This window comes from Poecilia reticulata, chromosome 12, assembly GCF_904066995.2.
Source record: "Poecilia reticulata chromosome 12, P_reticulata-male-v2, whole genome shotgun sequence".
Lineage (NCBI taxonomy): Eukaryota > Metazoa > Chordata > Actinopteri > Cyprinodontiformes > Poeciliidae > Poecilia > Poecilia reticulata.
Window position 1 is genome coordinate 25,001,975 of NC_088841.1, and position 26,317 is coordinate 25,028,291.

General features: G+C 46.3%; 1 protein-coding gene and 1 pseudogene across 2 annotated transcripts in view; both read left to right on the forward strand.

Moving 5' to 3' along the window:
* Positions 1 to 12,441: 12,441 nt before the first annotated feature.
* LOC108166749 (NLR family CARD domain-containing protein 3-like) overlaps positions 12,442 to 26,317 on the forward strand; it is a 36,385-nt pseudogene continuing 22,509 nt past the window's right edge. The window contains exon 1 of the transcript XR_014090327.1: positions 12,442 to 14,217. The product of XR_014090327.1 is annotated as an NLR family CARD domain-containing protein 3-like (transcript). The remainder of the gene's footprint in view (positions 14,218 to 26,317) is intronic.
* On the forward strand, positions 18,116 to 26,273 carry LOC145554301 (stonustoxin subunit beta-like; the record flags this gene model as incomplete). Its single annotated transcript, XM_081613854.1, has 3 exons — positions 18,116 to 18,312; positions 25,162 to 25,208; positions 25,356 to 26,273. Coding segments are annotated over 3 exons (768 nt in total), but the record flags the coding sequence as incomplete, so codon positions are not given.

Here is a 26,317-nt window from a genome sequence, read left to right on the forward strand (position 1 = left end):
TGTGATGAAAATAATATGTTTAATGAATAATTCCAACAACAAGGAACAGCGGGGAACAGCACGAGGAAAACTGGCAGCACGGAGACAGGTGACATCAATAGACGTTCGACAGGGACCATAGACAAACTATTGACAAGGACCCGACGAAGAACACAGACAACAGGGGAGACTAAATACACACGGGGCAATCACGGGAACGAGACACACCTGGAAGACAATCAACGGGGAAAGACGCAGAGACAGGACTAACAGGGAACAGAATCACACAGAAACTCAAAAATAAACACATAGAAACACGGATCATGACAGTACCCCCTCCTCAAGGGGCGACTACCAGGCGCCCAACAAGAAAAGTCCAAAAAACAAAAAACAACCCAACAGGGTGGGCGGAGGGGCGACGGCAGGAGGGCCAGAGTCCAGAAAACAAAAACCAGATCCCAACAGGGTGGGCGGAGGGGCGACGGCAGGAGGGCCAGAGTCCAGAAAACAAAAACCAGATCCAAAACGAAACTCTAACACCGCACAGCCCTCTGGGGGCCGACCACGGCACAGGAGGTAGACCTCTCGTGGGAGGTCCGGCGGGCGGCGACGCAGGAGGCGGAGCTTGAGCCGCGGCGGGCGGCGACGCAGGAGGCGGAGCTTGAGCCGCGGCGGGCGGCGACGCAGGAGGCGGAGCTTGAGCCGCGGCGGGCCGGTCGGAGCGCCGGCTGCTGCAGGTGCTGGAGACTGGGGCTCGGGCGGAGCAGAGGCCGGGGAACCGGCAGGACGGCCGGCTGGAGTCTCGGGAGGAGCACCGGGGAGCTGCGCACCGGCAGCGGACTCGGGGAGTTCTGGAGCTGGGAGCTCGGGCGGAGCGACGGCTGCTGCGGGAGCTGGGAGCTCGGGCGGAGCGACGGCTGCTGCGGGAGCTGGGAGCTCGGGCGGAGCGACGGCTGCTGCGGGAGCTGGGAGCTCGGGCGGAGCGACGGCTGCTGCGGGAGCTGGGAGCTCTGGAGGGACACTAGGGGACTCTGGAGGGACACTAGGGGACTCTGGAGGGACACTAGGGACTCTGGAGGGACACTAGGAAACTCTGGAGGGACACTAGGGAACTCTGGAGGGACACTAGGAAACTCTGGAGGGACACTAGGGGACTCTGGAGGGACACTAGGGACTCTGGAGGCTGCTCGTCAGCAGCGACCGCAGGAAGCTCGGGGAGCTGCACGCCGGCAGCGGGTGCAGGAAGCTCGGGGAGCTGCACGCCGGCAGCGGGCGCAGGAAGCTCGGGTAGCTGCACGCCGGCAGCGGGCGCTGGAAACCTCGGAGGCCGAGGGCGGCGACGACGTCGATGCTCCGGGACCGGGACCTCCGGTGGCCCAGAGCGACGGTGATTCCAGTGCCCAGTGGCCGGGACCTCCGGCGGCTCAGAGCGCTGGTGATTCCAGCGCCCAGGGGCCGGGACCTCCAGCGGTTTAGGGCGCTCGTGGCGTCGTGGTCCCACACCTGGGGGGCAGTACGCCATACGTGCTCCCCACCAGGGACTCAGCTTGTCGTCGCGTTGGTGACTTGGGTGCCTTGGGGCCGGGACCTCCAGCGGCTCAGGAAGGCAGAAACGGCGGGGTCCATATTCGGGCGGGCAACGTATCAGCCGCGATCCCAGCCACAGGTTCGGGCTGGCAGGAGCTGCTCCGCCCGGCCCCCCCTTAGACCTCCGCCGCGGCTTCCGTCTCCTGGGCAAGTCTAGGTCCGAGGGGAGGCCCAATTCCTCCAGCAGCAGCGGAGAAGGCAGGATCTCTACATCCTTATATAGATCCCGTTGTGCCAACTCCAACTGCTGCTGGATCCACGCCTCATGGGCCATAGCTTCCTCACCGTTAGTTTGGTCGGGTCCTTCTGTCATGAGGAGATGTGGTGGTAGGTGAGGAGAGACGCAGGATGTGATGAAAATAATATGTTTAATGAATAATTCCAACAACAAGGAACAGCGGGGAACAGCACGAGGAAAACTGGCAGCACGGAGACAGGTGACATCAATAGACGTTCGACAGGGACCATAGACAAACTCATTCAATTGACAAGGACCCGACGAAGAACACAGACAACAGGGGAGACTAAATACACACGGGGCAATCACGGGAACGAGACACACCTGGGAGACAATCAACGGGGAAAGACGCAGAGACAGGACTAACAGGGAACAGAATCACACAGAAACTCAAAAATAAACACATAGAAACACGGATCATGACAGCTTGTTCTGTCTGTAAAACTGGTGTGAAATTTTGACAACCTTGTCTCACCCTCTGAACGATAAGAAAAACACAATTTTCTGTTTAAAAGTTGTTCAAACTTGGAAATGTCAGAAAAATTGACAGGAGTTTGAACTGTGACCCCTGTTTGTAACTGCAAATTAGCTGTTAAACTCCTTGATGTAGCTCTGTACAGTTTGGATAACACAAATACACAAGTGAGAGAGCAAAACATAGTTGATCTGTCGGATTGTTTATAATGTATAAATGCTTCTGTTTCTTTTTAATTAACTCACACATTAAGGTGTTTTCAATCGTATGTCTTCCTCCACCACAGGGATTTTGAATAATTTGCACAACAAACTCTAGATCTGTACTGGCAGCTATTTCTGAATTAGACTGAGCTATGGATTCTAGGAAGTTTTCAAATTCCTGTAATATATTCTCACCATTTTATACTGAAAATGAAACATGATGGTTCTGTGTTTCAGTGACAAGTTCTAACTGGACAAGGTTGTTTCTTTGTACTAGGGGAATAATTCTGTTCTGAATAATTGCAAAACTTTTGCATAGAATTCAGCTAGGTCTGGTTCACCTTGAAGTGGAGTTAGTCTGAGTATTTCTCTCATTTCAAAATTGTTAAACCTTGGACGGGCTGTTGTCTAAGTATCAGATATGCTTTGCCTACCGCTACCCACCTGAGTGACAGAAGGAGCAGAAGCTCATCCTAGCTGTATGTCCTTTAAGAGTGACAAATCAAAGGATGAGATCATTAACTTTAAATCTCTTGGATCTCCACCATCAGAGAGGTGAGCTGTTTCTAACTGCTGTAACTGTGGAAACTGAACCAGTAAGAACTCAGATGATCCCAGTTATATTTACAGAGAGGTTTGATCCATTATTTACAGAAACCAGCTGCTCTGTTCTAATGAAAACACCGAAAACATCTTCATATCTTTATCTCTGGATGATGATGATGATGATGATGATCTTCTGCCTCCTGGCTCCATGTCAGAATAACAGTTTCCACTACCCACTGGGAAATACATTCCACCACCCAGTTGGAAATACCTGGTAACCCAGTCTGGTCCATCAGGACTTGGTTCTTGTGTGCATTGTGAGATCAGTTCAGCAGGAAGGAAAGCTTCATGATGTGGTTGGTGATCAGCAGGAACATTAAATATTTACAGCTACTTGGATCATCTGGTACACTGCTCACATCCAGATATCACTTCATGGACCTTTACCTTCTGATTGTCTCTGTGTGGACAAATCAATACTGCAGAATTACAGGCTGATCTCCAACCTCCCATTCATCAGCAAAATTATTGAAAAAGCTGTTTTAAACAATTAAATAACTTCCTAACAATAATGAATCGCTTTGACTCCTTCCAATCTGGTTTTCATGCTCACCACAGCATGGAGACAGCCCTTGTAAAAGTGTTCAATGACATACATATAAATACAGACTGTGGGAGAACCAGTGCTGGTTCTGTTGGATCTCAGTGCAGCTTTTCACACTGTTGACCACGACATTTTACTGAATCGACTGGAGAGTTGGGTCACACTCTCTGGTCCAGTGCTCCACTGGTTTGAATCTTACATAAAGAACAGGGATGTCTTTGTTTCAGTTGGAAACTTCTCATCAGAGATGATTGAACCTTCTTCCAAGGTTCAATCCTAGGATCCCTTCTTTTCAATATTTATATGCTCCCACTGGCTCAGGTTATAACAGGAAATAGGATTAGCTACCACAGTTATGCAGACGATACACAGCTCTACATCACGATGTCACCAGGTGACTCTGAACCCATCCAATGCTTAGAACAGATTAATGTGTGGATGTGGGAAAACTTTCTCCAGCTGAACAGAAACAAAACTGAAGTCATTATCTTTGGACCTAAAGAGGAGCGAACTAGAATCAATGCGCAGCTTCAGTTATTACAACTAAAAACCAGCGATCAGGCCCGAAACCTGGGAGTAGTGATGGACTCTGACCTGAACCTTTAGAGCCACATTAAGACAGTCACAAAGTCGGCCTTCTATCACCTGAAGAACATCTCCAGGATTAGAGGACTTATGTCTCAGCACAATCTAGAGAAACTCATCCACGTGTTTATCTTTAGTCGCATTGATTACTGTAACAGGGTCTTCACAGGTCTGACTTTCAAATTAATCAAACAGCTGCAGCTGATCCAGAAGCTGCCGCTCGTGTTCTCACTAAAATCAGGAGGATAGAGCACATAACACCAGTTTTAAAGTCCCTACACTGGCTCCCTGTAGCTCAAAGAATAGACTTTACAATACTGTTGTTAGTTTATAAATCACTGAACGGTTTAGCACCACAATACATTAAAGATCTGTTATTGTTGTACCAACCGTCTAGACCCCGCAGATCTTCTGGTTCTGGTCTGCTCTGCATCACCAGAACCAGAACCAAACAAGGAGAAGCAGCATTCAACTTCTACCCACCACAAATTTGGAACAAACTTCCAGAAAACTGTAAAACAACTGAAACACTGGGTGCCTTTAAATCAGTGGTCCCCAAACTACGGCCCGCGGGCCGGATCTGGCCCGCCTCCACATTTAGTCCGGCCCCTGAACAATACCAAAGAGCATTCAGATTTTTTTCATATATTGTATTTTCCGGTTTACATGTGGGTTTTTCTTCAATTACCAGGGGGCTCTTTAGCAGGAAGTGTGTCCTGCCAACTGTGGGTGTTTTGTTTTGCATGGCGCATTGCTGCCATCTGTTGGACTTTTAGGGAACTGCTTGACTTTTATGTTTTTAATCAGTACGGTTGTTTGCTAGCGGTAGAGCAGATGAACATACGTGTCTGTGCGCCGCATTCCAGTTCAAATTCTTCGAAGCAATGCCTGTAAGTAGTAGTAATTCATATGTTAAAGTTACTTTCCCTCAATGGAATATATACTAGTCAGTCCCATGGACAGTTTCACTCACGGTTTTTGCCCATGTACTTTCTGGGTAAAAAGCAACCGAGAAACATCCCCCCCTCCCGTCAACAGCACAGGTGATAAACGTCACACTTTTTCTGTTACAAACTGACTCCGGCCCCCACCAGAGAAGGGAAAAGTTATGTGGCCCTCACAGGAAAAAGTTTGGGGACCACTGCTTTAAATCTCAACTTAAAACCCACCTGTTTAGAGTTGCTTATGGATAAATTAGGGTTTTGATGTCTTCGATGTTTTTAATGTTTTTAATTTCTTTTAATTTCTTTTCTCACTGTCTACGTTTTTAATTATGTATAGCCCCCCTGGAAAACGTCCCAGTTAAACGTTTAACTAAAGTCCTACGGGGTTTCCCAGTTGACGGCGTTTCAACTAACGCTGTTTTAGAGGTTTGAGAATCCTTGTTAGATGTCGCTCTGCTAAAACTCTCTTTGAGGAGACCCCATAAGGGCAAATCCTCACGCCTTGTCAAACGGTGTTTTTGACTAAATTCCCAGAGGGTTAGAGTCCCAGTTAAACAGTGTTTAACTCAAGTCATAAAGGGGGTGCAGGTTTGAATGTTTTTATCCTTTTTTTAAAAATCTCTTTCTCACTCTTCATTCAATGTCACATGCTGTTTTTATTTTAATTATGTGAAGCACTTTCCAATGCCTTGCTGCTGAAATGTGCTATACAAATAAAATTTGATTGATTGATTGATTGTGGACAGATATGTGAGCTCACTGGCTTCCAGGATCTACTGGATCCATTTTAAGTCCTCCATAACATCGAGGAGAGGATCCCACATGGACACACACCCATGGACAGTACATGGAGCTCCTCCATGTACTGTCCCCAAGCTCTGGGACACCGTATCCACCAGCATGAGATCTGCTGACAGTGTGGACAGTTTGAAGTCCAAGTTCAGCACCGACTTTTTAAAATGTCGACTGGTGATTCTGATGTAATTTGAGTCTATAAAACACCAACACAAAGTTGCCATATATAATCTACTTTATTTCAAAACAAGAACGTTAACAGCACTTACAGCAATATACAAAGGTCATACAGTTGGCAGTCTGCTACGTTTCTTTTTCACATCTCATAAAACTGCTTGCCATAGCTGTAATAAACCAAGTCCTTAATTTGAACATAAAATGAATCCTCTTATTGATGCAGTATGCATTTAAATGATCATCATAATGAGGCGTGTTCACTGCCAGGCAAAATAAAAACAAGGATATTCATCACCACAAGCGTCGTGCAAAAGTCCCAGCAATGTTGAAAACTTTAGTTTAGATTAATGTACAGAAGTTGTAGAGGAATACATGGTATTTGCACTGAAAGTGAGGTGTGCTTTAAAAGTTCATCGAAAGTTGCCAGGGATGGTCTTGTGATCACTGATGGTGAAGTGTCTTTGGTGCTGCTCTTGTTTTCACCAACATGAAGGAGGAAAGAGAACCTCATTGAGGTTCCACATCAATGAGGAAGACTTAATCATTTGCTCCCATTTTGACAAATGATAAGACAAATAAAAATTGATATATAGCACAGCTACATTCAAATAGCAAACTACCGTAAGCCACTGAGAAAGTGCTTCTACAAAGAAGTAGCATCATTAGAATAAATGGTAAATGGACTGAACTTGTATAGAGCTTTTCCGATCATTTTGATCACTCAAAGCGCTTTACACTAGAGTCACATTCACCCATTCACACTCAAACATTCATACATAACATGCAAATCGGGGTTAAGTGCCTTGCCCAAAGGCACATCGACATGAAGCAAGAGGAAGCTGGAATTGAACCTACAACCTTCTGATCACAGGACAACTACTCTTTCCACAGAGCCACAGTTGCCCCATAACTACACATATTTGACAACATGGTCCACAGCTTGACATGAGCTGTTTGACATTTTTCTTGTGGCCTTTGGATGTAGGAAGAAGCAGGTGAACAAACAAAAGAATGCCTGGTTTCCCAGTCTGGAGGAAAAACAGGAAAAATAGCAGACGCATTATGATAATAAATAAATATTTTAAAGAGAAGTGAGAGCAAAACCTGATGAGACCACCTGTATGTGTCACCATCATATTCATTCAAAATACTCTACCACCCTTTAGCCTGGAGAGCATATATCACCACCTACAAAATAAAGCATAAAATATCAGAAATAATTACCATGAACATAACTCAGGTATTAGGCATTATAGAAATTAATCAGCTGACAGCAGTAAATGTCCAAAGTTGGTCCTTGAGGGCCGGCATTCTGCATGTTTTAGTTCTCTCCCTGGTTTAACGCACCTGGATCCTCCATCCATCCATCCATTTTCTTCCGCTTATCCGGGGTCGGGTCGCGGGGGCAGCAGCTTCAGAAGGGAGGCCCAGACTTCCCTCTCCCCAGCCACTTCTTCCAGCTCCTCCGGGGGAATCCCAAGGCGTTCCCAGGCCAGCCGAGAGACGTAATCCCTCCAGCGTGTCCTGGGTCTTCCCCGAGGCCTCCTCCTGGTGGGACGTGCCCGGAACACCTCACCAGGGAGGCGTCCAGGAGGCATCCTTACCAGATGCCCGAGCCACCTCAACTGGCTCCTCTTGACGTGGAGGAGCAGCGGCTCTACTCTGAGTCCCTCCCGGATGACCGAGCTTCTCACCCTATCTCTAAGGGAGAGCCCAGCCACCCTGCGGAGGAAACCCATTTCGGCCGCTTGTACCCGTGATCTCGTTCTTTCGGTCATGACCCAAAGCTCATGACCATAGATGAGGGTGGGAACGTAGATCGACCGGTAAATCGAGAGCTTCGCTTTTTGGCTCAGCTCTCTCTTCACCACGACGGACCGGTACAGCGCCCGCTTCACAGTAGACGCTGCCCCAATCCGCCTGTCGATCTCCTGCTCCCTTCTTCCCTCATTCGTGAACAAGATCCCAGATACTTAAACTCCTCCACTTGAGGCAGGATGACCCCCCTGACCCGGAGAAGGCACTCTACCCTTTCCGGCTCAAGACCATGGCCTCGGATTTGGAGGCACTGAGCCTCATCCCGGCCGCTTCACACTCGGCTGCGAACCGCTCCAGTGAGAGCTGCAGATCACGTTCCGATGAAGCCAACAGGACCACATCATCTGCAAAAAGCAGAGATGCGATCCTAAGGCCACCAAAACGGATCCCCTCAACACCTCGGCTGCGCCTAGAAATTCTGTCCATAAAAGTAATGAACAGAATCGGTGACAAAGGGCAGCCTTGGCGGAGTCCAACTCTCACCGGAAACGAGCCCGACTTACTGCCGGCAATGCGGACCAGACTCTGACACCGGTCATACAGGGACCTGACAGCCCGTATCAAAGGGCCCGGTACCCCATACTCCCGGAGTCCCCGCACAGGGCCCCTCGAGGGACACGGTCGAACGCCTTCTCCAAGTCCACAAAACACATGTAGACTGGTTGGGCGAACTCCCATGTACCCTCCAGGACCCCGCTGAGGGTGTAGAGCTGGTCCAGTGTTCCACGACCAGGACGAAAACCACACTGCGCTTCCTGAATCCGAGGTTCGACTATCCGACGGACCCTCCTCTCCAGGACCCCTGAATAGACCTTACCAGGAGGCTTAAGAGTGTGATCCCCTGTAATTGGAGCACACCCTCCGGTCCCCCTTTTTAAACAGGGGACCACCACCCCAGTCTGCCAGTCCAGGGGAACTGCCCCGGATGTCCATGCGATATTGCAGAGTCGCGTTAGCCAACACAACCCCGCAACATCCAGAGCCTTAAGGAACTCTGGGCGGATCTCATCCACTCCCGGGGCCCTGCCACCGAGGAGCTTTTTGACCACCTCGGTGACCTCGTCCCCAGAGATTGGAGAGCCCAGCCCAGAGTCCCATGCTCAGCTTCCTCAACAGAAGGCATGTTGGTGGGATTGAGGAGGTCTTCGAAGTATTCCGCCCACCGGCCCACAACGTCCCGAGTTGAGGTCAGCAGCGCACCATCCCCACTATAAACAGTGTTGGTGCTGCACTGCTTCCCCTCCTGAGACGCCGGATGGTGGACCAGAATGCCTCGAAGCCGTACGGAAGTCTGTCTCCATGGCCTCTCCAAACTCCTCCCACGCCCGAGTTTTTGCCTCAGCGACAACCCGAGCCGCATGCCGTTTCGCCCGCCGGTACCTATCAGCTGCTTCTGGAGTCCCACAGGCCAAAAAGGCCCGGTAGGACTCCTTCTTCAGCTTGACAGCATCCCTCACCGAAGGTGTCCACCAACGGGTTCGAGGGTTGCCGCCGCGACAGGCACCAACAACCTTGCGGCCGCAGCTCCGATAGGCCGCCTCGGCAATGGAGGTACGGAACATGGTCCATTCAGACTCAATGTCCCCACCTCCCCCGGAACGTGTTCGAAGTTCTGCGGAGATGAGAGTTGAAGCTCCGTCTCACAGGGGACTCCGCCAGACGTTCCAGCAGACCCTCACTACACGTTTGGGCCTGCCAGGTCTGACCGGCTTCCTCCCCCACCACCGGAGCCAACTTGTCACCAGGTAGTGGTCAGTGGACAGCTCCGCACCTCTCTTCACCCGAGTGTCCAAGACATACGGCCGCAAATCCGATGAGACGATGACAAAGTCAATCATCAACTGCGGCCTAGGGCGTCCTGGTGCCAAGTGCACATATGGACGCCCTTATGCCTGAACATGGTGTTCGTGATGGACAATCCGTGACGAGCACAGAAGTGCAACTACAGAACACCGCTTGGGTTCAGATCGGGGGGGCCGTTCCTCCCAACCACGCCTCTCCAGGTCTCACTGTCATTGCCCACGTGAGCGTTGAAGTCCCCCAGTAGAACAAGGGAGTCCCCAGGAGGGGCACTCTCCAGTACCCCCTCTATGGACTCCAAGAAGGGTGGGTAATCTGAACTGCCGTTCGGCCCGTAAGCACAAACAACAGTCAGAACCCGTCCCCCCACCCGTAGGCGGAGGGAGGCTACCCTCTCGTTCACCGGGCTGAACCCCAACGTACAGGCGCCCAAATGGGGGCAACAAGTATGCCCACTCCAGCCCGGCGCCTCTCACCGTGGGCAACTCCAGAGTGGAAGTACGTCCAGCCCCTCTCAAGGAGACTGGTTCCAGAACCAGAGCCATGCGTCGAGGTGAGGCAGACTATTTCTAGCCGGAACCTCTCAGCCTCACACACTAGCGCCGGCTCCTTCCCCACCCGAGAGGTGACGTTCCACGTCCCAAGAGCCAGCTTCTGCAGCCGAGGATCAGACCGCCAGGGTCCCTCCCTTGGCTGCCGCCCATAGCACAATGCACCCGACCCCTTTGGCCCAGGTGGTGAGCCCATCGGAAGGGGACCCACGTCTCTCTTCGGGCTGAGCCCGGCCGGGCTCCGTGGGTAAAAGCCCGGCCACCAGGCGCTCGCCATCGTGCCCACCTCCAGGCCTGGCTCCAGAGTGGGGCCCCGGTGACCCGCGTCCGGGCGAGGGAAAACGCAGTCCAAAGTTCTATTCATCATAGGGTCTTCGGGCTGCACTTTGTCTGGTTCCTCACCTAGGACCTGTCTGCCTTGGGTGACCCTACCAGGGCATAAAGCCCCAGACACATAGCTCCTAGGATCATTGGGACACTCAAACCCCTCCACCACGATAAGGTGGCAGCCCAAGGAGAGGTCCTTGATTCTCCTGTTACTAAATATGAGTTTGATGAAAACTTTGTGACAATATTGCATTTAGTAATTTTTGGAAGTATGATCCAACTGAGTGACAAGGCTGTTACAGTTTCACCAGCAGATGTCACTAGTGAGCAATGAATGAAGCATCGAGTAGTAAACCTTTTTGCAAAGCAAAGGGCTGGAAAGCTTCATTGCTTCATGAGGCTTCATTTGCCCATCACTATTCTGGACAGCATTAAAAGTTGTGCCAACCTGTCTGAAGAAATGTGTTGAAGTCATCATAACAGGTTTCAATCACCAACATGATGTACAAATAAAGAAAACACATTTTGGCTGATTTTAGATATGCCTCAGTACAAACTACTGATGTTCTGACAGTTTTAATGTTCAGTTAACCACCCGACACTTCATGCTACCTGCCTGGCTAGCTTTAGCTGCTAACAAAAATAATAAACAGTCATTAACAGTCATGATATCCAAACAAATAAATGTACATTAAGCTAACTATGTATATGAATCTATACTTTTGTGCAAACTGAAAATTAATGCATCCATAAAAAATGATCAAAAACAGGATAATTTTAACATGGAACTTACCTTGTTATAAGATTCAGACAAGACGCCATGCTGCTGCCTCCTCAGGCAAACACGTGGTGTCACAAATACGTTATATTGTGGGAGCAGCTGTCTGGTGATAAATTAGAAATCCACACCAGACAGAATTGCTTCTATTTAACTCTGGAATAACACCAATTATTTTGGAAAACTAACACTCATGTTGTTGAATTAGACTAAACAAATGTTGAATTAACACTATATTTTTAACACTCAACAAATATACTACAAATCTAACACTTTTGATTTCACTGTGTATTGTGTTCATGTGATTTTCAGTTTTTCAGCTTTAAGGAATTTTAATGTCAAACTCCTGGTGATTTCCTGTGTGAATATTGCTGGATGAATATTTCCTGGCTTCCTTATTGTTCCTGGTTCCCCCACAGATTGGACCAGCAGAGCTCAGAGGTTCCCAGTGGTCCATCTGTCCAGCAGCATCAAACGCAGTTGGACTCCATATTTATGGTCTGTAAATTAACAACAACTAGTTTTCCATGGTTCTATTCACACTCATCTCCATGCTCCACTTTGTAGACCAGAGGACTGTCAGTCTGTCCAACATCCATCTGATGTTTGGGCCATGATTTCAGTCTGACGTTTCCTTCATCTTTTATTCTGTTCCAGCTGCTGGAGGAAAACATTGTCACTTTTGTGAAGAACGAGCTGAAGAAGATCCAGAAGGTTCTGAGTCCAGATTACCCAGAATGCTCAGAGAGTCAGAGAGAGGATGATGAGGTGTTGGAAGGTGAGAATGAAGAGCAGAGGAGGAGCAGCAGAGAGGCAGTGATGAAGATCACACTGAACTTCCTGAGGAGGATGAAGCAGGAGGAGCTGGCTGACCGTCTGCAGAGCAGTAAGAGGATTTCTACAAAGATTTTACCTGATGGATAAATCACACATTTACTGATGTGTGAAGAGACGTAATCACATTTATTCAAATCATCTTCAGAAGATAATTTTGTTTTGTTCCTTATTTTACTTTTTGTCTTATTTTAGAACATATTGCTGCAGTTTGTCAACATCAACTGAAGTCTAGTCTGAAGAAGAAGTTCCAGTCTGTGTTTGAGGGGATTGCTAAAGCAGGAAGTCCAACCCTTCTGAACCAGATCTACACCGAGCTCTACGTCACTGAGGGAGGGACTGGAGAGGTCAATGATGAACATGAGGTCAGACAGATTGAAACAGCATCCAGGAAACAACACAGACTAGAAACAACAATCAGACAAGAAGACATCTTTAAAGTCTCACCTGGAAGAGATCAACCAATCAGAACAGTGATGACAAAGGGAGTGGCTGGCATTGGGAAAACAGTCTTAACACAGAAGTTCACTCTGGACTGGGCTGAAGACAAAGCCCACCAGAACATCCACTTCATATTTCCATTCACCTTCAGAGAGCTGAATGTGTTGAGAGAGAAAAAGTTCAGCTTGGTGGAACTTGTTCATCACTTCTTTACTGAAACCAAAGAAATCAGCAGCTTTGAACACTTCCAGGTTCTGTTCATCTTTGATGGCTTGGATGAGAGACGACTTCCTCTGGACTTCCACAACAAGGAGATCCTGACTGATGCTACAGAGTCCAGCTCAGTGGACATCCTGCTGACAAACCTCATCAGGGGGAAACTGCTTCCCTCTGCTGTCCTCTGGATAACCTCACGACCTGCAGCAGTCAATCAGATCCCTCCTCAGTGTGTTGGCATGCTGACAGAGGTCAGAGGGTTCAATGACCCCCAGAAGGAGGAGTACTTCAGGAAGAGATTCAGAGACGAGGAGCAGGCCAGCAGGATTATCTCCCACATGAAGACATCACGAAGCCTCCACATCATGTGCCACATCCCAGTCTTCTGCTGGATCACTGCTACAGTTCTGGAAGATGTGTTGGAGACCAGACAGGGAGGAAAGCTGCCCAGAACCCTGACTGAGATGTACATCCACTTCCTGGTGGTTCAGACCAAAGTGAAGAAGGTCAAGTATGATGGAGGAGCTGAAACAGATCCACACTGGAGTCCAAAGAGCAGGAAGATGATCGAGTCTCTGGGAAAACTGGCATTTGATCAGCTGCAGAAAGGAAACCTGATCTTCTATCGATCCGACCTGACATAGTGTGGCATCGATATCAGACCAGCCTCCGTGTACTCAGGAGTTTTCACACAGATCTTTAGAGAGGAGAGAGGGCTGTACCAGGACAAGGTGTTCTGCTTCGTCCATCTGAGTGTTCAGGAGTTTCTGGCTGCTCTTCATGTTCATCTGACCTTCATCAACTCTGGAGTCATCCTGATGGAAGAAACACAAACATCTAAGGAGTCTAATAAACCTAAACTAAAGTCTCTCCATCAGAGAGCTGTTGACCAGGCCTTACAGAGTCCAAATGGACACCTGGACTTGTTCCTCCGTTTCCTCGTGGGACTTTCACTGCAGACCAATCAGAGACTCCTACAAGGTCTGCTGACACGACAGGAAGTAGCTCGCAGACCAATCAGGAAACAGTTCAGTACATCAAGGAGAAGATCAGTGAGAATGTGTCTGCAGAGAAAAGCATTAATTTGTTCCACTGTCTGAATGAACTGAATGATCGTTCTCTAGTGGAGGAAATCCAACAGTCTCTTAGTTCAGGAAGTCTCTCCACAGATAAACTGTCTCCTGCTCAGTGGTCAGCTCTGGTTTCATCTTAGTGTCATCAGGAAAAAATCTGGATGTGTTTGACCTGAAGAAATATTCTGCTTCAGAGGAAGTTCTTCTGAGGCTGCTGCCAGTGGTTAAAGCCTCCAACAAAGCTCTGTAAGAACACACATTGTTAATGCAGTTATTTTTGATTGAGTAAAAACTGCTAATGATGTGTTAAGTATTGATTGATTGATTGATTTAAATTTATTTATTGATGTTGTCCGCCTACTGGCAGACAACAAGCAGAAAGGTGGCAGACCTCCTTCGGCGATTGGCCATTATGTTCCATATTCAAGTAGCAAAACTTCTGCAAAATTTAGGTGATTGTGGAATTTATTTGTTGAAAGACACTTTACTTCTACATTAGGCCCTCAAGGATGGCAGCTATTGACTTAGAGGAATAAAATGTTAAACTTTTTGCTCATCGTTTTCCTCCAGTCTCCTAAATCCAGGGTTCTGCATGTACACAGTGGAAAACACACAGAAAACAAGTCCCCATTCAACTTCAGACATATCTAAAGTTTTATTCAGACATTTAAATGCATAGAAAAAACACATTTGCATCACACCCAAATCATCAAGTAGTCTAAACCATAAAATAGACATTAATTACTTGAGAAAAGTAGAAAAATGAACAAAATGCAAAAATAGGAGAAAAGCAAAGATGCATTTTTCGGAATCGCTCGTGAGGCCACAAACAAAGCAATTCGACTTGCGGCTATGAAGTGGGAACTTTTATTAAGAGGTGTATTCCTAATTTTAATATATGCTTTGAAGGTGTGTCCTCTCCTTCTAAACCTCTAAGCAGTTTCAAATTACTTATATGGGATGGTCTAGTTGATTTTGTTACCTTCATTGGGACCTATTCAAAACCAAAGATAAAGAGAAAGAGAGCAAAGGTCCAGAGAGAGCAAAGGTCATTCCCAAACAGGATTTTTTTCATACCAGTTGACATCTCTCTCAGTTCCTCAATTTCTAAACATTTGAACAAAGACCTTGTTATCAGAAAGAGATTTATTTTTCACCCAGACCTTGTTGTTTTACCTGCCTGAGCAATTCATAAAAAAACAGATTCCGGCTTTAAACCTACAGTGACATATAGTTTGGAACTCAATGTTCTTAATTTAAAACACTGACAATTTTATATAGTATTGTACATATGGTTAAGTTAAGAACTAGCATATTTTAAATTTATTTTCCTAACAAAGCTGAATAGTCTGAACCATTTCACAACACAACTGGTTCAGTTTTGTTGTAAAATAAGACAGTTTGTCTTATTTTACAGAAAAAGATGAAAATACAGATCTTTCCAAAAACATTGTTGATTTGAAAGTAAAACATAAATTTTGATTGACTGCTTAATAACACATTTTCCTCCCTGTGTCCTCAGACTGAGTGGCTGTAACCTCTCAGAGAGAAGCTGTGAAGCTCTGTCCTCAGTTCTCTGCTCCCAGTCCTCCAGTCTTAGAGAACTGGACCTGAGTAGCAACAACCTGCAGGATTTAGGAGTGAAGCTTCTCTGTGCTGGACTGGAGAGTCCAAACTGCAACCTGGAAACTCTCAGGTAAAATGTTCTCAATGCTGGTGAAATGCTTGCATCATCTCCTAAGAGAGATGATGCAATTATTATTTTAGTAGTAGATTGCTATGATACCAGGTGTCTGACTACGACATATCTAACCATTTTAAATTTCTACACGTATTGGCTGGTTTTCATTTACTCCAGGCTAAAAGAACAAGAAGAAAGTAATTTAGAAAAGTGGTGTGGTCAGGGTTCCAATGATAGTGTAACTCTGGAGACTCTACAAATTGCTGCATCCTGGTGCAGAAAAGATCATTGTTGCAAATCCTTCCTCCCAGCAGTTGTTAGACTTTCTAATCCTTTCTACTAATGTTAATTTTTAGTACAGAAAAAAATAAATTTTTGTTCTATTTCATATTAAAGGATTAAGCACAGTTTATTTACTTTTTCCCCCTCCTGTAAATGACCAGTTCAGACATTGGGCTCTACGTTAACGTTCTCATCTTTCCATCATGTGATAAGGGGTGAAAGTAGGAGGGTACGGTCGGGTCCTGCGTACCACTGAACGATTTAGTGGGGATACGCAGTACCTGCAAGAGAGAGAAGTGGCTGTCTGCTGTAAAAAATCTATTGGTTTCAATGTCCAGCTGTGACTGCTTAGTTTTTAAAGAACAATCTAAAACACAACTTAATCAGCTAATAGTTTTTCCCATTTTATATTATTTTGAACTGTTCATGCTTTGTTAGAGCAGGGATGCGATATGTCGATCGCAGAAGGTTTTGAATTGATCTCGGCAGCAAGTGACAAACTGAACACCGTCAGGATGCTGAGACAGGCACGTCCTCTGACTCCTTATCAAAACTTTGTAACTTTATAAAAAATTCAACAAAAAGTTTTCAAATTAATGACCCAACAAAATAATAATCTCAGTAATTATTGTTTCTCCAAGGTGTTGCGCCACTGTAGTTTCTGAACGTTCAATAAACAACAAACTTGAACTAATTACCTCATTTGTCAGTGAGTACACATCATTCACAATAAACATCAGACACGGTAAATATGTTTCATTAAGTATTTAACAAACAAATGGCTTCTACCGTGATAGTTATGCTAATTTAAATAATTTTTTTTAAATTTTGGTGCTCTCTGACATCTCGCTTTGAGCTCAGGGTCTGAGAGGCTTTTCCTCTACCAATCAAATTTTTTGCCTCTCATTTAGTATTAATTTTGATGTTGAGATTTTCTCCAAAATAATATTTTTTCAACCCTTGTAGCTCCACTGTTGAAAATGAGGCTCTAATATTCACAAATGACAGTGAAATAAAATCCAGTCCAACACCTGGTTTGAGGTGATACCTCTGGAGCCTGTTGGAGAAAAAATATCCCAACTTCAGAAGATGAGCTTTAACCTAACAGAGCTCTGTGGTTCCTCCTATCAGTTTGAGAGTCAGGATGAGGAGGCGCCATGGTGGGAAGAGAAGTGGAAGCTGCTGGATCTTCAGAACAAACAGGTCATGATGCTGGGCTACTGATTATCCCTCTGTCTGGACACAGGATCAAAGCTAAAATGAATGGTTATATGCCAGACATGGAAAACTGAGATGCACTCCATGCCATGATGTTCAGAATTTAGGTCTCATGGCATCTCAAGGTGTCAACATTGCAGCCAATGGGCTGAGGGAAATGCAGCTCCATTTTGAAAGAGCTATCCAGATTTTCATCAGCACAGAAACTCCAAAGCAGCAATTGTATTGTATTGTCTGTCAGTTAGTCAGTGATTCCATCAATATACTAATCGATGAACCAAAACTGCATTGACACACGGAGCAGAAAATCGGCCAACACAAAGCAATCAGACTTTACTCTTTTCATTCTTTTTAGCGCTAGAAAAGAAGAGATGCTTACCATTACAGAAAAGATGTGAATCTAACCGAATCTATATAGCATGTGATCAAAAAACGGAAAGGTTCGTTGCTTCTGATCTAAGGACACGCCTTGGAAATGGGAGTGAGAAAATAGTTCAGTCTCTGAATCTGTTACAAGTACAAGGGCCTTTGTGTGAAAGTATGAATGTAATGTGTGTAAATGCATGTGAGTGTACTTGACCTTGATAAGCGTCTCCACACTATCTATCTATCTATCTATCTATCTATCTATCTATCTATCTATCTATCTATCTATCTATCTATCTATCTATCTATCTATCTATCTATCTATCTATCTATCTAATTTTATTTGTATAGGACCTTTCAGCAGCAAGGCATTTCAAGGTGCTTTACATAAAGAAAAATAAAAACAGCATGTGACATTGAATAAACAGTAAGAAACAGTAAAAAAAGCATACTTTTGTTATGGAATTTAAGCGCCTATGTGTATGTGTGTGTGTGTGTGCATTGTGTGTGTGCGTGTACACACACACACACACACGCACACACACACACACACACTCATAGTACCTCCAAGAATTTTAAACTACTTTTACCCCTGCATGTGATGAATTGTGTGTCTGCAGCTTATCAGGCTGTTTGGTCTCAGAGGAAGGCTGTGCTTCTCTGGCCTCAGCTCTGACCTTTAACCCCTCCCATTTGAAAGAGTTGGACCTGAGCTACAATCATCCAGGAGACTCAGGAGTGAAGCTGCTGTCGGCTGGACTGAAGGATCCAGACTGGAGACTGGAAGCTCTCAGGTATGGAGGAACCTGCTGCAGGAGCAGAGAAGGTCTGATAGAGGACGAAGAGGAGAAACGTCTTTAGTCAGTCTGATGAGAAACATTTAGTTCGAAGATAAGGATTTAGTTTTATAATTTACTATTTAGTGTGCAGCCATTACATTTATGAATTAATGGCAAAAATTTGGAACCCTCTAAATAATTAAAATTATTCCTGGTAATTTTTGCTTTGTAACTTTGCAAACTGCAGCCCATTTAAACTGTAGGAATCTTTCCTATGGTGCTGAATAAACTTGGGAAACGAACCATCTACTTGAACCACAATGACATGGTAGTCAGAGCAGCAGGGGGCCAAATATAGCTCCATGACAGCAAGGAAGACAATATCTAGTAAAGATCATCTCAACTGGTATTGAATATGAACTAACAGAGAAAATAAAGGAATAATATAAAATTAACTAACCTGGATCAAATAATCAATTAATAAAGATTTATCAGCAGACCCCAAATATGGGGATACCTGAGCAATACTAGAAAGGAACATTTCAGGAGAGAGGCGGGGTCACCTTGGACAGGTCGCCAGTCTGTCACAGGGCAACAGGACAAACAACCACACACACACACACACACACACACACACACACACGCACACACACCCCTAGGGAGAATTTAGAGAGACAAATTAACATGATAGTAATGTTTTTGGACTGTGGGACGAAGCCGGAGAGAACTCCATGCAGAAAGACCACAGGCCAGGGATCGAACCCAGAACCTTCTTGCTGCAAAGCAACAGTGCTACCAACTTACAGTTATTTCTATAGTTGGGGCCTGCCCATGCAATGCATGGCAGGAACCTATTGTTCCACACCCAATTAGGCGTTTCTTTATTATTTATTCTTCTTACATCACCCTAAATGCGGCCTGAACCACTGCGAGTGTAACGGGTACCAGGGTTCCAGACCCGTTAGCAGCAGATGTTAAAACTGAATAACAGCATGTAAATGAGCACACGGGAGACGCAGTCTGTGTTACTCCACTGTCTCCCAGCATCTTATTTATTGAACAAACCAGCTCATTTTACGATCAATACATCCCCAATTTATAGTTCAGTAATTTATTGTCTCTCTCTCTCTCTCTCTCTCTCTCTATATATATATATATATATATATATATATATATATATATATATATATATATATATAAAAATAAAAATTCCCTTCTCACCCTCCGCGGGTGGTCTGTTTCATCCTCTGAGCTCGGGTCCTCTACCAGAGGCCTGGGAGCTTGAGGGTTCTGCGCAGTATCTTGGCTGTGCCTAGAACTGCACATTTCTGGACTGAGATGTCTGATGTTGTTCCTGGGATCTGTTTGAGCCACTGCTCCAGTTTGGGGGTGACTGCCCCGAGGGCCCCGATGACCACAGGCACCACTGTGGTCTTCACCTTCCAGGTCTTTTCCAGTTCCTCCCTGAGGCCCTGGTATTTCTCCAATTTCTCATGCTTCTTTTTCCTGATGTTGTAGTCACTTGGTATTGCTACATCCACCACAACGGCTTTCCTCTGTTCTTTATCCACCACCACAATGTCCGGTTGGTTCGCTATTACCATCCTGTTTGTCTGGATCTGGAAGTCCCACAGGATCTTAGCTCGGTCGTTTTCCACCACCTTTGGGGGTGTTCCCCACTTTGATCTTGGGGCTTCCAGTCCATATTCTGCACAGATGTTCCTGTACACTATGCCTGCCACTTGGTTATTTCGTTCCATGTATGCTTTCCCTGCCAGCATCTTGCACCCTGCTGTTATGTGCTGGACTGTCTCAGGGGCCTCCTTGCACAACCTACACCTTGGGTCTTGTCTGGTGTGGTAGATCTGAGCCTCTATTGCTCTGGTGTTTAGGGCCTGTTCCTGTGCAGCCAGGATGAGTGCCTCTGTGTTGTCCTTGAGTCCAGCTTTTTCCAGCCATTGGTAGGATTTCCTGATATCAGCCACTTCAGTTATTTGTCGGTGGTACATCCCATGTAGGGGCTTGTCCTCCCATGACGGTACCTCCAGCACCTCGTCCTCTGTTCCCCATTGCCTGAGACATTCGCTGAGCACATCATCCTTTGAGGCTTTGTCCTTGATGTATTTATGTATCTTGGATGTTTCATCGTGGACAGTGGCTCTCACACTCACTAGTCCTCTGCCTCCTTCCTTACGGCTCGTGTACAGTCTCAGGGTGCTGGATTTGGGGTGGAACCCTCCATGCATGGTTAGTAGCTTCCGAGTCTTAACATCCGTGGCCTTCATCTCTTCCATTGGCCAGCTAATTATTCCGGCAGGGTATCTGATTACTGGTAAGGCATAGCTGTTTATTGCACGGATCTTGTTCTTGCCATTGAGCTGGCTTCTCAGGACTTGCCTTATTCGTTGGAGGTATTTGGCTGTGGCTCCTTTCCTTGTGGACCTCATCGAGGTTGCTATTTGCTTATGGTATTCCCAGGTACTTGTAACTGTCCTCAATGTCTGCTCCCAGGAGGGTCTCAGTCCTCCTGGGAGTGAGACCCCTTCTGTGTGGACGACCTTCCCTCTCTTTGTAACCATCCAACCACACTTCTCTAGTCCGAATGACATCCCAATGTCAGTGCTGTAGATCCTGGTGGTGTGGATCACTTAGTCAATAACTCGCTCGCTCTTGGCGTACAGCTTGATGTCATCCATGTAGAGGAGGTGACTGATCGTGGCCCCATTCTTGAGTCGGTATCCGTAGCCAGTCTTGTTGATGATTTGGCTGAGAGGGTTCAGGCCTATGCAGAACAGCAGTGGGGACAGAGCATCTCCTTGGTATATGCCACATTTGATGGACACTTGTGCAAGTGGTTTGCAGTTGGCTTCAAGGGTGGTTTTCCACAGCCCCATCGAGTTTGCAATGAAGGCTCTTAGAGTCCTATTGATGTTGTACATCTCTAAGCATTCAATGATCCAAGTGTGTGGCATTGAGTCATAGGCTTTCTTGTAATCAATCCAAGCGGTACACAGGTTGGTGTGTCGGGTTTTGCAGTCTCGGGCAACTGTGTGGTCTACAAGGAGTTGGTGTTTGGCTCCTCTGCTATTTATGCCTATGCCCTTCTGTGCCTTGCTCATGTATTTATCCATGTGCCCGCTTATCTTAGCCGCTATGATGCCTGACATGAGCTTCCATGTTGTAGAGAGACAGGTTATTGGCCGATAGTTGGATGGGACTGAACCCTTCGAGGGCAGGATTGTGCGCCCTTCAGTTAACCATTCAGGGTGAGTCCCATTTTGTAGCAGCTGGTTCAGTTGAGCTGCCAGTCGCTCATGGAGGGCAGTGAGTCAATGTCACCGTTGTAACTTTTTGCCCCAGCCCCAAGCCTGGCCTCGACTGGTGACTTACCTATTGAGCTATACAGTCAGCTACTTTTCCAGTTCCTCCCTGAGGCCCTGGTATTTCTCCAATTTCTCATGCTCCTTTTTCCTGATGTTGTAGTCACTTGGTATTGCTACATCCACCACAACGGCTTTCCTCTGTTCTTTATCCACCACCACAATGTCCGGTTGGTTCGCCATTACCATATATATATATATATATATATATATATATATATATATATAAAGGGTGAGAAGGGAATTATATATATATATATATAATAATTATATAATAATTATATAAGATATATATATACATCCTCTCCTTGGAGTCCATAGAGGGGGTACTGGAGAGTGCCCCTCCTGGGGACTCCCTTGTTCTACTGGGGGACTTCAACGCTCACGTGGGCAATGACAGTGAGACCTGGAGAGGCGTGGTTGGGAGGAACGGCCCCCCCGATCTGAACCCAAGCGGTGTTCTGTTGTTGGACTTCTGTGCTCGTCATGGATTGTCCATCACGAACACCATGTTCAGGCATAAGGGCGTCCATATGTGCACTTGGCACCAGGACGCCCTAGGCCGCAGTTCGATGATTGACTTTGTCATCGTCTCATCGGATTTGCGGCCATATGTCTTGGACACTCGGGTGAAGAGAGGTGCGGAGCTGTCCACTGACCACTACCTGGTGACGAGTTGGCTCCGGTGGTGGGGGAGGAAGCCGGTCAGACCTGGCAGGCCCAAACGTGTAGTGAGGGTCTGCTGGGAACGTCTGGCGGAGTCCCCTGTGAGACGGAGCTTCAACTCTCATCTCCGACAGAACTTCGAACACATTCCGGGGGAGCTGGGGGACATCGAGTCTGAGTGGACCATGTTCCGTACCTCCATTGCCGAGGCGGCCTATCGGAGCTGCGGCCGCAAGGTTGTTGGTGCCTGTCGTGGCGGCAACCCTCGAACCCGTTGGTGGACACCTTCGGTGAGGGATGCTGTCAAGCTGAAGGAGTCCTACCGGGCCTTTTTGGCCTGTGGGACTCCAGAAGCAGCTGATGGGTACCGGCGGGCGAAACGGCATGCGGCTCGGGTTGTTGCTGAGGCAAAACCTCGGGCGTGGGAGGAGTTTTGAGAGGCCATGGAGACAGACTTCCGTACGGCTTCGAGGTGATTCTGGTCCACCATCCGGCGTCTCAGGAGGGGAAGCAGTGCAGCACCAACACTGTTTATAGTGGGGATGGTGCGCTGCTGACCTCGACAGGCGGATTGGGGCAGCGTCTACTGTGAAGCGGGCGCTGTACCGGTCCGTCGTGGTGAAGAGAGAGCTGAGCCAAAAAGCGAAGCTCTCGATTTACCGGTCGATCTACGTTCCACCCTCATCTATGGTCATGAGCTTTGGGTCATGACCGAAAGAACGAGATCACGGGTACAAGGGTGAGAAGCTCAGTCATCCGGGAGGGACTCAGAGAAGAGCCGCTGCTCGTCCACGTCGAGAGGAGCCAGTTGAGGTGGCTCGGGCATCTGGTCAGGATGCCTCCTGGACGCCTCCCTGGTGAGGTGTTCCGGGCACGTCCCACCGGGAGGAGGCCTCGGGGAAGACCCAGGACACGCTGGAGGGATTACGTCTCTCGGCTGGCCTGGGAACGCCTTGGGATTCCCCCGGAGGAGCTGGAAGAAGTGGCTGGGGAGAGGGAAGTCTGGGCCTCCCTTCTGAAGCCACGACCGAACCCCAGATAAGCGGAAGAAAATGGATGGATGGATGGATGGATATATATATATATATATGTCCCTGCTCTTTGCTGCTCCTACAGTGTTTACTAACTATGGAGGAATTTAAAGTTGCTAAACGCATGGAATACATGAATAAAGAAATGATACACAAAACTCCATGCTCTCTGCTCAAAGACAAACAGGAAGACATTTAATGCATATCTGCGGAGTCACACATCACATTTTCATTGTCTTAGAAATCCAAAATGTCTCGACTCTATACTTCTGACATCAGCTTTTTATACAGTTCCTGCTCTACTGGTGTGTATTGGGAAGCTTTGACCAATGGTGTTATTAAATCTCGCTTGCATAGCAATTCTGGCTCCGTCTTACACTGGATATGTGTTGGAAGTTCAGAGAATTCGAGGCTGACCTCCTGGAAATTAAATCTTCTCCACGATTCTGTCTCACAGAGACACAGCCTAGGTGCAGGTCATTAATTACCATAGCAACAGGAAACATCATGTCTGCAGTTCTGAACTGCAGGCTACTATGGTCTGCCTGTGTCTCTCACTGGTAATGATGGGTTTTATTGGAGAGGGAAATATTTTCTCTTCATGTTTTAGACACATTCCTCATCATCTGCTCTTTCATTTCAAATATTAAATCAGTTAAGGATTTGGTTGTTCATTTAAGAGAACAAATACATTTTAAATGACAAAATTACTTTAAAATGTTTGAACTCAGGTCTCGCAATGCATTGTGGGAAATAAATATTTCCTAGGACTATTTCTATTTTGCTTAAATAAATTAATTATTTCTCAAAATTTCTGAATTTGAGTTAAAATTTGCTTGAAAAAACAATTCTCCACTATCTATTTTTTCGCACCATGAGTCAGAACCACATGTACGAAGTTTAGTCGTTGGTCTCGAAAAATTGTTACTGGCATGAGCTTCAACCATTGCACTGTGGCAGGGATGTAAGGTCTTTATGGATGTCATTTCCCTTTCAGAGCAGCTTAGAAATCTGAAAGGAAAGATGCAAACGAAGACTCTCTGGACTGTTGGATCTGCTGGTTCTGGTTCCAGATGCTCCTTGGACTCTTTCACAAGCCATTACTGCAGCTACTGGATTCAGGAAGCTGCTTCTTCTTCTTGGTCTGATTGTAAATGTGTGGTTGGTAGAGGAAGTGCTGAAAGGTTGGAGGTGTTTGTCAGAGGTGTGTGATGATGGAAGCCTCTCCCTGGTTTGTGAGTCTGAGCTCAGAGATCAAATCTTTGGTTCTTGTTGAACCAAAGATTCAACAAGAACCAAACAAGAACATGTGATGCAGCTTCTCCTTTTTAATGTTTGTATTTCTGGATATTACAGTGAGGCCAAAGCAGGTTTTCAGCAGCAGGTTGTTTAGTGTTTCATTCCTTCATGTGGGAGAGTGGATGGAGCAGGTATCCAGGTGTTGATCAGAGTTTAGATTGATTGGATTTTAATGCTGATTATTAAATCAGGTTGAGCTTCCAGAAATGTTTCCTTAGTTTCCTGATGTCCTTTTAGGCTTCAGTGAGTTTCTTCATGTTGTTACTGAGGGATTTCCTTTCTCCTCTCTGTTGGAGCTTTTCCTGTGTTTGGAGAAATGAGTTGTGCTGCAGCAGCACCAACTGTCCTTCCTACATCCACTGCAGTTTGCAATCCAAATGTTGGACTGTTCCTGTCTCAGTGGAGGACAATGTGTGTCTGAGAGACATGTAATGTCCATGTTTGCTGCTGAAAGAGACTGATGGTCTGACCCCCCCTCCTCCTTTCAGGGTGGAGCCTGCTGGAGGCCGATTCTTGACACCAGGTCTGAGGAAGTGTAAGTGTGTTTTTCATCTGATTCATGACAACAAAGCAGCTCACATTCAACCATCTTCAAACTGTCACATCACTCATTCAGGATCATCATCAAAGATCAATAGATGATCAATAACTGCAGCTGGATTGTGTTTGTTCTCTCCGTCAGATTCATGTCAACTCACCATCGACACAAACACAGTGAGCAGAAAACTCAAACTGTCTGAAGACAACAGGAAGGTGACATGTGAGGAGGATCTTCAGTCATATCCTGATCATCCAGACAGATTTGATTATTGGCCTCAGCTGCTGTGTAGAACTGGTCTGAGTGGTCGCTGTTACTGGGAGGTCGAGTGGAGAGGAAGTGTTAATATATCAGTGAGTTACAGAAGAATCAGGAGGAAAGGAGGCAAAGACTCTGTGTTTGGACATAATGATCATTCCTGGAGTCTGATCTGCTCCGATGTTCATGGTTACTCTGCCTGGCACAATAACATAGAAACTCGTCTCTCCTCCTCCATCTCTAACAGAGTATCAGTGTATGTGGACTGTCCTGCTGGCATTCTGTCCTTCTACAGAGTCTCCTCTGACTCACTGATTCACCTCCACACCTTCAACACCACATTCAATGAACCTCTGATTCCTGGATTTGGATTCTGGCCCAGTTATGGTTCCTCTGTTTTTCTTTGCTGATTTGAGTCTAAAGAGTCTAAAGTTTTTCCTCCAGTCAGAGAAAATCTCTCACTGTTGAAGAGATAGTTCATCTCTACAAACTTTCCTGATTGAGTCCTTGGAAACTTTTTCTTCTTCCAGTCCTTTAAAGATGGAAGCTGGAATTCTTCCAGGATGATTCCAGGATTATTCCAGGACACTGAATATCAAGATGTTGTTTCTCTTATTTTTTCCTTTCATTCATCAGATTTCATTGAAATGTTGATCAGTTTTTCTCAATCACTGAACATTTTCTGTTTCTGTCGGCTCCTATTTTTCTAAACTTGTCAGATTTGAATATTAAATCTTCCTTTTGTTTATTTGCTGCAGTTTTTCTTCATGTGTTTTAGAGAAATAAAAACATTTTTCTTCTGCATTTTCTTCATTTGCTGCTCATTCTGTTCTTTTCCTGTTCAAATT